The sequence below is a fragment of the Malurus melanocephalus genome, unplaced genomic scaffold, assembly GCF_030028575.1.
Source record: "Malurus melanocephalus ecotype Western Australia unplaced genomic scaffold, MMel_1.1 scaffold_435, whole genome shotgun sequence".
Lineage (NCBI taxonomy): Eukaryota > Metazoa > Chordata > Aves > Passeriformes > Maluridae > Malurus > Malurus melanocephalus.
Window position 1 is genome coordinate 573,847 of NW_026623667.1, and position 15,845 is coordinate 589,691.

General features: G+C 53.6%; 1 protein-coding gene across 1 annotated transcript; it reads left to right on the forward strand.

The window, feature by feature from the left end:
- The first annotated feature begins 380 nt into the window (after window positions 1-380).
- PLPP7 (phospholipid phosphatase 7 (inactive)) lies at window positions 381-14,959 on the forward strand. The gene is made up of 2 exons (XM_057380085.1): window positions 381-2,178; window positions 14,136-14,959. The coding sequence occupies exons 1-2, from the start codon at window positions 1,728-1,730 to the stop codon at window positions 14,498-14,500; spliced, it is 816 nt and encodes a 271-aa protein (XP_057236068.1). The 5' UTR covers window positions 381-1,727; the 3' UTR covers window positions 14,501-14,959.
- The last annotated feature ends 886 nt before the right edge of the window (window positions 14,960-15,845 follow it).

A 15,845-nucleotide genomic window follows, 5' to 3' on the forward strand; every position in this document is an offset into this window, starting at 1 on the left:
GGCACCTCAGTGCCAGAGCCTCGCCATCCTCAGTATCCAAAATGTCCTCCCATTATCCCATCTAACCCTGCTCTCTGTCAGCATGAGGCCATTGTCCCTTTTCCTGTTACTCCAGGCCCTTGTCCAAAGTCAAGAGAATTTTGAGAGCTGTGTAAAAAACTGCAAAGAAAACACAATATTATCTTTGGAAGCCAAAGAGCCCCCTTTCCTTTAGCACTGAAACTCCCCARAGCATTTTGAACAAGGCCTTTAAAGACACCTGGGTGCCCAATTCCCAGGGTTACCTGTGCAACCACTGACCTCTGTGACTGGACAGYCCCATGGACAAGTGTCAGTGGCACYRAGAGACGTGGCTGYTCTGCTCAATCATATAATATTCATCTTCTCCAATCCTCCATCCCYGGGGGATTTCCAGCCTATTTGCATAGGAATAATCTGGTTTCCTGGAGCCTGTGGAGATGCAGCAGCCCATTTTCCAGGGAAGGTGATGGCAGTGCAGGTGACCCGCTCAGGGYTGGGCTGTCACCCTGCAGGCATGAGGAGATGTGATGATGGATGGTCTCTCCCAGAGGTGCTGGAGGCTCAGCTGCACACCTCTGCTGTTCAGGGACTGTGAGCATCACCCAGAGCTGTGAGCTGCAGCTGCAGGCTGTGATGGGATGTTCCCAGGGGTGCTTTGGGATGTCCCGGAGGGGAGGCTGACAGCGATGGGGCACGGTGTGTGTGGCAGCAGGGACAGCTCCCTGTCCTGCTCGGGGCTGGCAGAGCCCTTCTGCTCCCCATCCCGCTCTGCCCGTGCTGCTGGGGCCGGTGCCTGCGCTGCTTTCAGGTGACACCGGTGCCGGCTGTCACCTGCTTTCGGCACGGGCTGTGCGGGGCTGGGGACACGGCAGGGACACGGCAGGGACACGGCAGGGACACGTGCGGTATCGAGGCCAGCGCAGCGCCAGCCAGCCGGGGGCAGGAGGATGGGAATTCATTAGCGGCTCCTTCCCGTGTAATTCAGGAGGCAGGGGATGCTTCTCCTTTGCCCAGGAGCAGGGTGAGTGATGGAAAGCGCTCCAGAGCGGAGAGGGAGGATGGGGTTGGTGATGGTCGAAATGTGGGGAAGGAGGGGGCTGTTCAGGGTGCCCAGGCAGCGGGGAGAAGTTTCAGAACAGATTAATCAGGAAGATTTAGGGCTGAGCCCCTTGAGGGGAAGCCCCTGAGCATCACCTGGTCCTGGTGCTGCAAAGCCCCCGCGGGAGCAATGCCGGGTGTCCTGGGGAGGGGGATGCCATCGCTTCCAGCCCTGACTCTGGTACTGAAATGCGAATTTCAGCACAGAAAGAACTACATTTCCCATCTTCCTTTGTGGCCCAGGGGAATAAGCAATTGGAAGATTTAAATAGACCAGGCCAACCTTTGGCACAATGTTTTTCCCTCCTCTTCTTCTTATCTATTGGCTGTCTAATCTTTTTCCCTGGCACTGGAGTGGCTGCCAAGCCTGGCATTAATTTTCCTTCCAAGCTTGCTAGGCCCATGAAGTAAACAGCCATGTGCATTCCTTACTCTATATTTAACAGCTGCAGTCTGTGCTGGGGGCAACTGCAACCGAGGGGAACCTTTGTAGCTTCCCAAATTCACAGCTTGTGAGGGTGGGAGTGGGGGAAGCTTTCTGCAGGGAGAAGAGGGATTTCTCTCCTTGCCGGTATTCGCAAAGCAGGTTGCGTTAAAGAGAGACTGCAATGCCAGCATCCCAGCCACGGTCCAGGGCCAGGGACAGGAACAACGTCCTCAACAGGGCTGAGTTCCTCTCCCTGAATCAGCCCTTGAAGGGGAACCAGGAGAGCAGGAGCTCCGGCAGGAAGCAGAGCGGCCAGGCYGGGGCAGCCGGTGCCCAGAACACCAACCCCAAGGAGCGGAGGCAGTCGCAGCAGCTGCCCGAGGAGGATTGCATGCAGCTCAACCCCTCCTTCAAGGGAATCGCCTTCAACTCGCTGCTGGCCATCGATATCTGCATGTCCAAGAGGCTGGGAGTGTGTGCCAACAGAGCCTCCTCCTGGGGAGGTGCCCGCTCCATGATCAACCTCCTGGGGATAACGGGGCACGGGATCCCCTGGATTGCGGGGACGCTCATCTGCCTGGTGAAGAGCAGCACGCTGGCAGGCCAAGAGGTGCTCATGAACCTGCTGCTAGGTGAGTGGCAAACCTCCCTCCCTGCTGGGAAAACCCAGCCCCGGTCACAAGGGACAGCAGCACTGGGACTCCTCCTCTGGCTGCTCCCAGCACCCGATGTGGTCGGGAAGCAGGGAGTGACCTTTAGGGTGAATGCTGCACTTATTGGCTCTCTTAGTCCCAGGAACTGTGGGTGACGGGTGTAGCAAGAAGTTGTGTGAGAGGGATGGAGGAACTGGTGACACCCAYGGAGCAGGGCCAGGCCCCTGGTGTGGCATGGGGCAGGGTTGTCCAGTCAGACTGAGAGAGTGGATACAAGCAGTGAAATCTTTCATTTAATCTGTGGTCATCTGYCTTGGTGTTTGGTCAATGGGGACGACATAAAGATACCAGTGTTTAATACCTGGATCAGTTCCTGAGGATGTTATTTCCATCCCCTTGCCACCTTCTGGACCAAACTGTGGCTCCACATGATGCAGTCCTGTCACCTTCCCTGCTGCAGTTGGCTCTCACATCCTCCTTCCCTTGGGTACCTTTCTTGCTGCTGTCCCCATTTCCATGAGCTAATTTGACCCAGAGGCTGTGTAGGCAGGCTGGGATGCCTCTGGCTCTCCTGCTGCTCTGTCCTTGCATGGCAGTGGTCAGCGTCCCTGTTTCTGGAGATTGGGATGTGTTATAGGGYTTGGCTTCTCCATGCTGCCCACTGGTGTGGACTGATGTCCCAGAAGTGAGCAGGATGAGCTCTAGCTGTGACTTGCCTTAAATCCTGACCCCAACCTGCCCTGGCCAAGGCTACCTGAGGATCTTGCTCTTCTCTCTCTTCTGCCTTTGGCACAGGGTCCAGTTGTCCTACTTTCCCTTGTGCCTAATTACCCTCTCCTCTGGCTGTGACCAGCCCTCATGTTTCACCCTCCTCAAAAACACAGCAATCCCACTTTTAGTTGGCAGGAGAAATTGAAAACATTGGATTTAGACACTTTCTTCTCAGGGAGCACTTTGAGGGGCTGTAGGGACACTTTATTTCACAGGCACCRCAGGAAAGGGACGTCCTGTCTGCAGGGGCCGACTGTGACGTGATACAGCTCAGCAACGTGGCCCCAGTTTTTGGGTTTGTTTTTTTTCACAAGTTCATCCTTCAGAGAGGGTGAAGACTGAACTGGACTGGCTTGAAAAGCACAGTGGTAGCTGCCTTTTCTCCCCTGTGCCTTTGGAGGAGACTGTCCTSGTGCTGTGACATCTCACGGGGCGAGGCCGTGGCGGGGAAGGAGCCAGAATAGCACCAGCGTGATGCAGAGCCCGCCAGCGTCAGCAGTTCTTGCAGGGGCTCCTCGGGCCATGGGGTCAGCCCCTCGCTGGGAGCAGAAGATCCATTTGAAAGGGCACGAGGATGAAATAGTAGGTGACTAACAGCGAGTGGCACAGTTTGCAGATGTCTCCTGATCCAAGAGCCTGCGATGGGGCTGGAGCCTGAAAACCGACCGCTTTGACTCCAAAATATCTGAGATCCCTGCAAAGAGCTAATGCCCCTTTTGGCTTGAAAACAAGGAAGGTTTTCTCGCCCTTCTGTTGCCATATGAGGAGGCCAAATGCCAAGCTAGGTCAGGCTCATGGTCTGAGTTTATTGAGTGGTGGCTGGGAGAGCTCAGCCCTGCACCACTGCCTGCACCTCCAGGTCTCCTGAGCTCCAGTGTGGTGCCCAGGGACAGGTTGAGGGTTCTGAAATCTTGCTTCCTTGCCTAGRCACACTACTCCCAGCCCTCCTATCCCCCTGCCAAGAAAGGAGATAGTTAATTTGTGTGAAGGACCAGTTCCAAAAGTCTGGCAGCCTCCAAAGAGCTCCAGTGCTCCCTCTGAACAGGCAGCACTGACCAATGGGACTGGCCAAGGTGCCCTGAGCCTCTCATTGTCAGAGCTTCTGCAGCAGGACTTGTGTCACCCCACGGAGCACATCTCTGCTGTGAGAGTGGCCTTGGGCTGATATTTGAGATTTCAGAAACTCCAAGTATCCGAGTAGCTGCYGTGGGAAGGAGCCCAGGGCTGGTGAACCTCGACAGCTCCCAGGAGAAGYGGGATCTTGTGTAGACAGGAAGGGCATGGCACCTTGGATGCATCTGGCATCCTTGGTCCCCCTTGCTGCTGCTTTCCTGTGGTTCAAACCCTCCAGGATGTGGTGAAGAGCCCTCCTGGACGGGCACAGGGCAAAGGGAAGGGAATCTCCTGGTGCTTCCCTGCTGGAAGAGGGAAGCCGGGAAGTTGGGGTTGTCTGTGGCTCCCCTTCCGTACCTCCCCGGGCTCTCCTCCCTTCCCCCTGCTTGCTTGAGGGTTTGATACATCAAGCAGAATTTCTGATGCAGTCTCTGGGCAGGGAGCCAGCCCATCATAGAGCACTTGTTTAGGATTTGCAATCAGGCTTCCAAGGCGAGGAGACTGCTGAAATGGGACTGGGAACCTGGCAGAGGCACCACTGCAGATGGAGGAGGAGCTCCCGGCAGGGGCTTTGCCAGCACATGTGGGAGCATTTCGGGTGAGGGGCTCTGACCCCGGCATGCTCCATCCATCCCCACTGCAGATGTTGATTAGCAACCCCAAGCAATGTTTTCCCTCCATGTTTGTCATCTGTGATGGAATTTATTGATTCTCTTTCTCTCAGTAATCTTTTCCAGCAAATGCCAAACAGCCAGCGAAGCGCACACAGGCTGTTACTGAAAAGATGGAAGAAACCAGATATCTGTGCCCACTGTAAAAATCTTTCTGCCAGGATTTGCTTTCGGGAAGATTGTCTCAGCATTACCAGCCCTCGCTGAGTAAAAGTCAGGGAGAAGGTGCTCACCCCCTTGGCTAAATGGAGAAAATCAAAACTCAGGAAATCCCCCAGTTATAAAGTTCTTTTTTTTGTCTGCCAGTGTTGGAACTTTTAGGACCATTCAAGATTTTCTCTGCAATCACAAGGGTTTCATGGAAATTAAGGTGCTTAGAAAGTCATCTGAACCTTGCAGTCAGGCTTGCAGGGGGAAAGCAGTTATAAAAGTTTCARTAAAATTCCCAGATCTGCTTCAGAACCAGACATAAACTCCATTAAACCCTGAAAGCAGCAGTCCCTCTGTTTCTGGTTCTGATCCATCTGGTGAGGATGTGGATCCAAATTTAGTGATTCATTGACTGCAAAGCCAGCAAAGAACATTTGGATCATTGATCTAACCCACGGCAAAATACAGGCTGTAGCACATCCCTTAATTTATTCCTGTTCAATTTGTTAAGGGAAAAAACCCAAACACTCAATCTGATGTACAGTTACAAGCGAGGGTGAACTTGTCAGAGCCATTTCTRTATTACTGCAGTGCTAGGGATCCTCACAAGTGCTTTTAGCTGGACTCTCCCCTTCATTGCATCTCCATACCCTTCTCTCTGCTGCTCAACAGCTCTTCCAGCCAACATCTCTTCCGCCTTTCAATATTTTGGATAGCGCTCAAGTAATTTTTTCGCCTCCTATTTATTAAGCTAAACAGGCTGATCTTGTTAAACTGATGGTCTTTGCGGATCCAGGCACCTTCTCACTGCAGTGGGGATGGAATATGGTCAGTGGGGATGGAATATGGTCAGTGGGGGTGGAATATGGTCAGTGGGGATGGAATATGGTCAGTGGGGATGGAATATGGTCAGTGGGGGTGCAATATGGTCACCTACCCACAGTGGTCACTCCAGTGAGCCCATCTCTTGTGTTTGGGGAGCCAAACCACCACTGTGTTTAGTTATCTGCAGTCCAGCTGCATGCCTTTGCTGTTGGGAGGTTTTTTTCTTGGATTACCCTTGTACAGAAAATCTGTGCTTGGTTTGAAGTGCCAGTAACTGGTTCTGCTGCGGTCGTGGCTCTCTGGAATAGGTATTGAGACTGGGAGAAGGGAAAGCCCCTGTGTTCTCTTCTTCTCCTGTCTCAGTGACACTGGTCCAGTGCTCAGCCATCCCCAGCTGGCTCTGCATCCCGTGTGGAGGGGCAGGATGGCTCTTTGGGGCTGTCACTGGAGGGGCAGGATGGCTCTTTGGGGCTGTCACTGTCACTGCAGGGGCAGGATGGCTCTTTGGGGCTGTCACTGTCACTGCAGGGGCAGGATGGCTCTTTGGGGCTGTCTCTGTCACTGCAGGGGCAGGATGGGTCTTTGGTGTCTCACTGTCACTGGAGGAGCAGTGGCTCTTTGGGGTTGTCACTGTCACTGGAGGGGCAGGATGGCTCTTTGGGGCTGTCTCTGTCACTGGAGGGGCAGGATGGCTCTTTGGGGTTGTCACTGTCACTGGAGGGGGAGGATGGCTCTTTGGGGCTGTCTCTGTCACTGCAGGGGCAGGATGGCTCTTTGGTGTGTCACTGGAGGGGCAGGATGGCTCTTTGGTGTCTCACTGTCACTGGAGGGGCAGGATGGCTCTTTGGGGCTGTCACTGGAGGGGCAGTGGCTCTTTGGGACTGTCACTGGAGGGGCAGTGGCTCTTTGGGGCTGTCACTGTCACTGGAGGGACAGGATGGCTCCTTGGGGCTGTCACTGAGCATTTATCCCATTAAGTGAAGCAGTGCCTCAGGGTGTGGATGTATCATCCAGCAGCGTGTCAGGCTGGGGGTGAGTGAATGCCACAAGAGGAGGAGAGGAGGAGCCCAGGGCTGCTTCTCCCCTCCTGGAGGTCAGTGAGGAGGAGTTCTTGCTCTGTCCAGCCTTCTCCCTGAGTACTGMCATAGCTTCACTCTGACCAGTAACAAGCCATGGTATTCTGAAGCATCACTTTGCAGATCACCTAAAAAAAGATTATAAATACATATATATGGTCAGAACTCTATGAGCCCACCCTGGCAGCTTCTTGCAAATCAGCCCTGCAGATTTGCAAGAAATTGGTGATTTGGGAAGGGAAGAGAGCAAGAAATGCCTTCACCAAGCCCCTGAGACCCCCTGACCCTGCTCCATCAATACGGATGTGCTCCAGGTATTTTCATGCTTCTCTTTGGAGGCTGTGAGATGGAAATGCAGACAGTCCAGCCCGTGGCTGGTAAAGGTCAGTGGGTAGATGAAATGCCCAGGCAGTGCAGATGAGCTCAGGGCAGCCCAGGGCCCGCAGGGAGGCCGGGGAGCTGCACACAGATGGAGCAGTCTGTAAGCAGCAGAGCTGGCTGAGCCCAGAGCCCCAGAGATGGTTTGGGGCCAGATGCGTCTATTTTTTCCCCTTTCRTTTTTCCACTGTGGTAGCTGGGATTTTCTGAGCCAGGCAGGGAAGGGGAGAGCAGCTTAGCAGCCAGTGCCTGCAGAACCATCCCTCCTTGGATAAGTTGGCACATGGAGGGGGCTCAGCYGCTGTCCCACTCCCCTCCCAGCCCTGCCAGTGCCCACCAAGCTCTCACTGAGCCGGCAGCACATCTGCCCAGTGAGGTGGAAACATTTACATGCCAAATAACCCAGCACGAGTGACCCATGGAAGGTGCTGGGCACAGGGAACAGATGCCAACTCCCCTCATCCAGCGTTCAGACACAGGTCCAGGCTGGTGTTAAACACTCCCCTGCCTCACTGCTCATCTGCCTCTGTTCTGCCCAGATACAGCAGCTGAAGTCTCGGTCCTTTGGTGGGTGCCGTGCTCAGCCTTCATCCCCTGGCAGCTGATGAGCTCAGGCATCTCTGAGCAGGCAGCAATGCCCAGCTCTGCCGGCTTCCCTGCCCCCTCYCTGCCTGCTCCCTCGGCAGGAATGGATCTGCGAGCCTGCAGTGTCCCTTCGCATAAAGGACACTCGGTGACACGCTGGGACTCATCTGACTGTGGCTGGAGCAGGCAGGGGGGCATTTCCAGGGATTTGCACAGGGTCTCCATCAGATCCGTGTTCTGATCAGCCCCTCGGTGCCAGGCAGCAGCGATTTGCTCARGTCCTGGCCAGATGCTGGGGATGCTGCGAGCCCTGCAGGCATCAGTGTGCAGCCCTTGGGGAATGTGCAGCGAGCTGGAATCCAACCCTCGCAGAGCAAACAGCCAAACGCTCCCGAGCCTGAATGCAGAGAGAAAGAGAAAAGAAGTGCGAGGGTTGTTGAATGGGAAGAGGGGGAACAAACATGGGAAATGAGTCATCCTTCTGTCTGTCACTCCGGGAACAACTTCCCATTGCCCCTGCCTGCAGCTCAGAGGGGACRGTAGCGGTTTCACAGAGCTGGAGAGGCTGAGCCAGGCTCTGGCCCGAAGGGAGATCCCAGGAAATGGGTGAGTGTGTTTGCCTCTAACACGCCTTGACAGGAGCAGTGGCTGGGAAGAGGAAGGTGGGGGAGTGAGGTGAGTTGCTGGGAGGAGCAGCAGACAGCAGAGCCCATCRGGTCTCCTGCTTTGGGGTCAAGATTGGTGGAGGATGGGGTGAGAAAGGGCATCAGATGAATTCTCCTTTTTTCCTCTGCTTTGAGGAAACCTCCATGTTTTAACCTGGATCAGGGAACCATTTCCACCTCTACAGGGATGCAGTATACCTGATCTGGGCCCACACTGGGAGGGAGGTGTGATGGTTGGAGACCCTCTGAGCATCACAGAATCAGACCCTTTTTATTTTCTTTTTTTAAAATTTATATTTTTAGTTTTTGCCACAGGCTCCAGGCAGCCTGTGTTTGCACTCAGGGCTGCTTCTAATCATCTAGAATATAGCAAAGCTATTTTTAGTTGTTGTGGGGTTTTTATTTTAATTAATTGCACAATTCTGCTTTCCACCATTTTTTCACCTCCCCATGACCACTTACCCCACGCTGCTGCTTGTTCAGCCAAAAAATAACCCCCCCACAAACACCACAATGCCTGATTCATTGGCTCTTCAATGTGTCGTGCCATCTGTGCCTTTTTCAGCTCTTACACCCAATAGTGCCACATTTGGGGAACAAAATGGAATGGAGGGGTTCATTTCCAGAGGAGTGGACCTCTTCCAGCTGCCRCTGACTCCACTGGAGAGAGGGTGAAGAGTCTTTTGAAACCTGCATTTTTCATTAATGTCAACGAGATGAGGCTGCAAACAGCTCATTTTCCAGGTCAGGGAGCCTAATGCCTGCGGGAGGTTTGGGAAGTTCAGAAGGAGTAGGAGGGGGCATGTAAGGAAAAAGAAAAATGGGGRAAAAAATTACGAATTCTAATTATGGAGCTAAAGAAATTGTTTCCTGGGAATGGTGGCTTTGTCCAGAGTTCACCCTTGAGTGAGGGTGGGTAATGTGGATCCTACAGGACCTTCAGAGCGAGTCTTGGCCCTGCACGTGGCCCCAGCAGCTGCAGTGGGGAGCACATGCCACCCCCAGCACAGTGGGTTGGAAGCCCAGGCAGTGAGTTGTCACCAGCTTGGCTCTGCTCTGTGCACATCTTGTCTGAGRCACATCTGCTCCCACACTGAGAGCCTCCTGAGCTCGTGAGATGGGCTCCCTCTTCATTCCTGGGCATTTCCCTCCCTCATTTCCTCTCCCCATGAGCTCAGCCGCAGTTCTGGGAGCTGAGTCCAGCCTGTKGCTGTTTCTGATCCCGACCTGCCAGGCTGGGCTCTGGAGAGCAGCCTTGTCCCATCCAAGCAGCTCCATGTGTGTGAAGCCATGTGGATCTCGGCTGCAGGAGCACATGAGGCCAAGGGTTTTTTTGGCTTTCTCCTCTTTTCCTGCCCCCAGCACTGCACCCAGGTTGTTTTTCAGCTGAGGTTTTGGTAACGTGTTTATATAAACATCCCAGCTGGAACCTGTCTCCATCCCTGGAGACACTGCCTGGCTCCAACCTGGAGCAGATGATATCCCCAAGGGTGTTCACACCATCCTCAGCCTGTCTGAGCCACAAGGGATGGCAGCAGAGGTGACACCTCGGGGACAGAAAGGACCTCACGAGGGCAGGGGACATCCAACCATTTCGATTTCTCTTAAATGCAAGATTTGGGGKTTGGTTTGGTTCTGCTGACTATAGTTCAGGTTTGTCCTTGTGCCTCCTCTCTGCTCCCCTCTCCGTTCCTAATGGGCTCCCAATATTTGGTGGCAGGAGCAAGCAGATAATTGTTTTCCTTTCCTTATTAATAGATATAAAAGGYCTGCCCAGGGGGCTCACTTTCAGCTCATTTACTGTGCAGCCGATGCCAGATGTTGGCTTTCTACAGTACCAAGGTGATTTCTGATGCTAAAATTGTCACAGGCACGACAAGACTTGCTCTTTGCTTTTGTGTTCTGAGGAAGTTTTAGATGTTAATGTAGAATTTGGGGGTTGGATGGGTTTGCATTGGAAATCTGAAGGATTGTTTCCCTTACCATCAGGTCAACAGGGAAATTCCTGATCTTTTCCAGAAAAAGGAGCAAGAATGGGCAAGAGCTGATTCTTCCTTTGCTCTTAAATCCAGCGCTACCTGGATTTTACATCCAGTGATGCCTCTGGTTTAAATCCAGTGCTACCTGGCTCTGGGGGAAAGGCACGATGACAAAAATGCTTCAAATTAACATTTCTTACTCCTCTCATCTCAGCCTCAGTCAGGTGGCACTCTGCCATCTCTGCTGTGCCTGTGACAGCCCCGGGGGTCCCCAGAGAATGGCCCTGCGCCAGAGCAGGCGGGTACATCAGCTGCAAGCTCCCTTCCACGGGTTCTCATGGGGCTATGTTTGCTTCAGCTCCGTCAGGTCAGCTTTAAGGGTTTGCAAAGCTCCGTGTAGTGAGCAGGGAAGGGCAGAGTGAAGGTGGCGGTGCTGGTTTCAGGTGGCAGCTGCGAGACTCAGGGGTTTTGGGCTCAACAGAGGAACTGTCCCCAGTGCAGGGACAGCCACCTGCAGCTGCAGCACCCAGGGGACCGTGGTGGGGTTAACCCCTTCCCTGCCTAATGCCACCTGAGCAGGGAGGATGTGATGTGCAATAAGKGGGGGAAGGAAGCTGGCCAAGGTCCCAGCGGGTATGTAGGTCATGGGATTGCAAGGAAATAGGGCCGGGGATGGGGCTGCTGGGCAACGGCGCTGTCTGTATCTGTTCCTGAAGAAAAGGCCCTTGGCAGCACCATCGGCAGCAGCGCTGCTGCTGATTCACCCAGCAGAAGCAGGAGAGGGAAGGGAACAGCGGAGAGACCAGGAGAGAGCAGTGGGACCCCCACGCCCCAGGGGCAGGGGCAGGGGCAGGGCAGGCTGCTGGGGCTGTTTCATAAAGAAATCTCCATGAAAGGAGCAGAAACTGCAAGGGAAAGTGACAGAAAAAGCACCAGACGGAGGGATCTTTGGTGGTTTTTTTTTTTCTTTTAACGGCAAATTAACCCYCGGTTTTAATGCTGTCATGCCTTCCGATCTTGAAATGTGGGCAAACGAGGCTTTTTGCTTTCTGTGCATCATTTGACGAAAATCAAAGCTAACAGTACTGAAGGCCCATTTTATTCATCTTCTGAATAAAAGGATTATTAAAACCGCTCTTTGGCTTGTTCTCCATGCCCTGAACACCTCCATGTGCACATGCTTGCATCCCTCCAGTTGCCCTGACATGACCTTTGACCGTAAAAAAATATTGCCAGTGCAAAATACTGATGGGTAATAGTGAACACAACAAGCACACAGTGTCTGTGCTGCTGCTCCATGGACAGGTTTGGTGGGGAATGGTCTGTAGGGGATTTATTGGACACCATGGAGGAGACACTGGGATCCATTGGGGTGTCCAGACTCGTTCTGGAGCCCTGGCTGGGCTYCTCAGCAATGCAATGGGTGCTGACTTCAGCAGGAGCAGCTCGGGCCAGAGTCTTCTCTTGGCAGCGCTGAGGCATCATCTCTCTGATGGTTCTGGGTTCCCGAGAATTTGATGAGTCTGGGTTCCTGAGAGAGCATCCCAGAGCTTCGGTTTCACACAGTTCTCGTCCAGGGTGAGATGGGACTGGTGGGAAATGCAGCCCAWGAGCTCTGAGAATCCCTTCCTGAAGCACTTTGCTGGGTCAGGGCTGCRGGGGGGTCACTTGGTGGGGTGAGGAGTTGTGATTTAGGAAGCCCAGCGTGAGCAGAACCGTGCACAGCGGGGCAGCCCCATAAGGGTCAGCCAGGTYTGGGCTGAGAGCATTTGACCTTACAGGGAGCCAGGGTGAGTGGCTGCTCCAGGGCTCCACAGCCTGTGTTTGAAATCCCTCCCTCCCTTTCTTCCCCCTAGCCAGCCCATCAAAAGAAAAGTCAGCAAATTGCAGACAACTGCTCTGCTGAGCACTGGGGTTCTGGTGGGCTGCAGACCCCCCCTGCTCTCTCCTCCCTGCCTGTTGGCCACATCCAGCAGGATCTGGGCAGTCCGTGGTTGTCCTTGTCCTCCTAAACCCATTGTCACTGCTACAGGGCCAGCAGTGTGACCAGCCTCCTTGCAGTCCCTTGCCACCTGCAGCTTCAACACCTTTGTTCAGGTGCCACCCCTGAACCTTTCCTCCATGTCAGCCTCCTGCTTCTTGTGTCCAGCCTGGATTGCTGCTACTGTCYGTGCCAGTGAGGAGCTGCTCTCCAGACCTTTTCCTCTGCTCCATCTGCCTTCCACAGCTCTGAAACCCCAGGGCATGACCTGTTGGCCAGAAGGTCCTGCTGTCCTGCTGCCCCATGCAAGATGCAGAAAAACAGATCCCATAAGGAGAAAACAGATCCCATAAGGAGAGGGTTTGGCCAGGATAAATACCAGCCCCTTCCCAAAGCAGTGCTGGGGGCTGGGGGCGGTGCACAGGGGAAGGTGGGTGAGCAGAAATGCTGTGACAGCTCCTCACTTCCCAGCTCCTGCCAGGTGCTGAGCAGGCAGGAGGAGCCTCCTGAATGCCATCTCATTTCCCATCCCACCACCACTTCTCCCATCCATCCTCCTGCAATCTTGTCAGCTCTCAAGGAATGGTCTTCACCGGGGCCTGGGAACCAAACAACTGCCCCCTGGCACTCGTGCCGAGGGAGCAGGCTGTGCTCATGATGGGAGAGATGTCTCTGTCATTGCTGCGGGGAGATGAAATCGGCACTCTGACTAATTRGGAGGGTTGGGGGAAAGCAGATGAGGGGATTAGCGAGAAATAAAATTGATGCTAGGAAATAGAAATGACAGTACCTGTCGGCTGGGACGAAACGGGTGGGCTGAAGAGGAGGATGATGCAGACAAGTGCTGATGGGTTTCACTCCTGAAGCTGTTAGGGAAGAAAGGTGGTTTGGTGTAGAGAACTGCAGCTGCAGGGATGGTCCCTGTGCCACCACAAACCTGGGTTTGCTGGGGCTGGGAGGTGTGTGACCCCCAAAACATTTGCACAGGGACAGGGTGTGTGGGGTGGGGTTGCAGCGAGAAAGTCTCAGGAACCAAGAGGTGAGCAGAAACAAGAAATGGCTCGKGGGTGTTTGGTGCTTGAGCAAAGGAAGAGGGATGGGTGGGGGACATCTAGGAGGATGTCGCCCACCCTTCAACACATGTGGTGCTGAACACAGGAGCCTGTTTCTYTTTATTACGTGGCTTTCCCTTTGGCTCACTGGCTGCTAATGCTCTTTTCTTGGTGAAATCTGTCAGCATGGGGCAATCTCTGGGCTCAGAAGAGGACAATGGACAACAGTAGGAAGTGCTGTGGGGCACTTTTCCTGCAGCAGACTGCCCACTGCAGCCTGGTCACACTGGCACCAGGCAGGGACCTGCTGCACGAGCTTTCTGAAGCACAGGTGGARGAAGCAACAGAGCACCCAGAGCGGGGGGTTTGAGGGCTAAAAGTGTTTCAATTTTAGTGTTGCCAGTTGCTCTCTTCCTGCCCAGGTGGATTGCTCGCCTCTGTGGTTTGGGGCTCTCCTCTGTCAGATGGTGACAGTGGTATTTGCCTCCTCTGTGGGCAGACTGGGGGGGTCAATCAACATTTGGGGGGTGATCTCAGGATGGGGGGCTGTGTGCAGCTGTGGCCATCTGACCAGAACCAAACCCAAATTTTAGTTTAAAGACAATGACAACGCTTTAATGCTCTGCATGAAAAATTGTCCTCAACTCTGTTCTTTCTCTCACTGTTCCCTCTCTGCCTCCCGTTTTGTAGCCCTGCTCCTGGACATCATGATTGTGGCAGGTTTGCAGAAGCTGGCCAAGCGGAAGGGCCCGTACGACATCACCCCTGGCCTGTTGGACTACCTGACCATGGACACCTACGCCTTTCCAGCCGGGCACGCCAGCAGGGTGGCCATGCTCTCCAAGTTCTTCCTCAACCACCTGGTCCTGGCCATCCCCCTGCGTATCCTGCTGGTCCTCTGGGCTGTCTGCGTGGGCCTTTCCCGCGTCATGATCGGACGGCACCACATCACAGACGTCCTCTCCGGCTTTGTTTTYGGCTACTTGCAGTTCAGGCTGGTGGAGTTGATATGGATGTCTTCCAACACGTGTCAGATGTTGATATCCATCTGGTGAACACGGAGGACTTGGAAACTAGAAGATACTTTGAGAGTTCCCCCTCCCAGTATTTTCTACGTGTTGTTTGTTGGAAGCAGTTGTAACTTCCATGAGYAGTGGTGTTTTTTAATGTCGCTTCCCCCACCTTTAAAAAAAGAAAAAGTTTCTTGTAACRGATTGGATTTTAGCAATCAAGGGCCGTACCTGCATTCTGGCCATATTTCTAAGCTGTGTTTGGACAGCAGCCTATTTAAGCTTTACAGGTGAGAGAAATGAGCTCCATGTCTGCCTTCTTTAGGTGGTTCACCTTGACATGTCCTCAGGATGGGCAGTGCCTGAGAGCTTCCTGAGAGCACATTCGTTAACTTTTTAGAGGATAMATGATTTTGGCCACAGTGCTTTTCTTTCTTTTTGTAAGCCCAGCAGTTGTGTCTTGTACAGAGTCAGGACACTACTGGCACTTTACAGATAATAAATTATCGCAAAAATCCTGCCCTGTTTGGTTCTTATCGAGAGGGAAAGGMCAAAACCAGCCCAGTGTGGCTTTGAGATAGGCATTCAGCATGGAACAGGTCCTGCAGCTTTGCTGCCTGAGGGGATGCAAAMAATGGTTTGCTTTGGGTGGGGTGGGCCTAGGTGGGTGCTCAGGATACCTAAGGAAATCTGTTCTGTGAGGGTGTRTGAGGAGTTTCTGGTCTTGTCAGGGACACACGATGCCCTGACGTGGTGCTGTTTCTCCCCTTTATTGACAAGGGGCCTCCTTGAAGCCTGGTGGATCTTTATCCAGGTGATGGCCATGCCTAAGGTGCTGCCTCTGAAATGGACCCTCCTCACAACTACCGTAAGAAAATCCCCTATTTTGAACAGAATGTGCSAGCTCTCTGTGGTTTATCTGTCTTTAGAAGACAGTTTGATGTTTGGCAGGTGATGGGTGCTACCAGACAGCACCTTCCCTGGCTGGATGAATCCTGCAGAATGGAGTGATCCCATTATCCTTGTGCTCCTGTGGATCCCAAGTGAGCAAAACACACCTTGTTTGCAATGCCAGAGAGGAACCAGCTGGGTCCTGTGCTGTCATCCCTCCCTGCCTGTTGGGAAGCCTCTTCCTGCAGGGGCTGGTGTGAAGGAGACAKTCAGCTAATGACTGTTGCAAGCTGCTGACATTTGTTGCTCTTTGATGATTAATATGAAAAGAAGCTAAACAGAAAATCTATCCCTGGCACGCGTCTCCAGCTGGGATGTCAGCGCAGAGCCCTGGGAGCTGCTGCTCCGTGCTGGAGCAGGAGTGAGCTAAGGAGGGCAGCCGTGTCCTTCCAACACAAGCCTCCCACRGAGCTCTCGGATGAGCTGTCCCCTGGGAAGG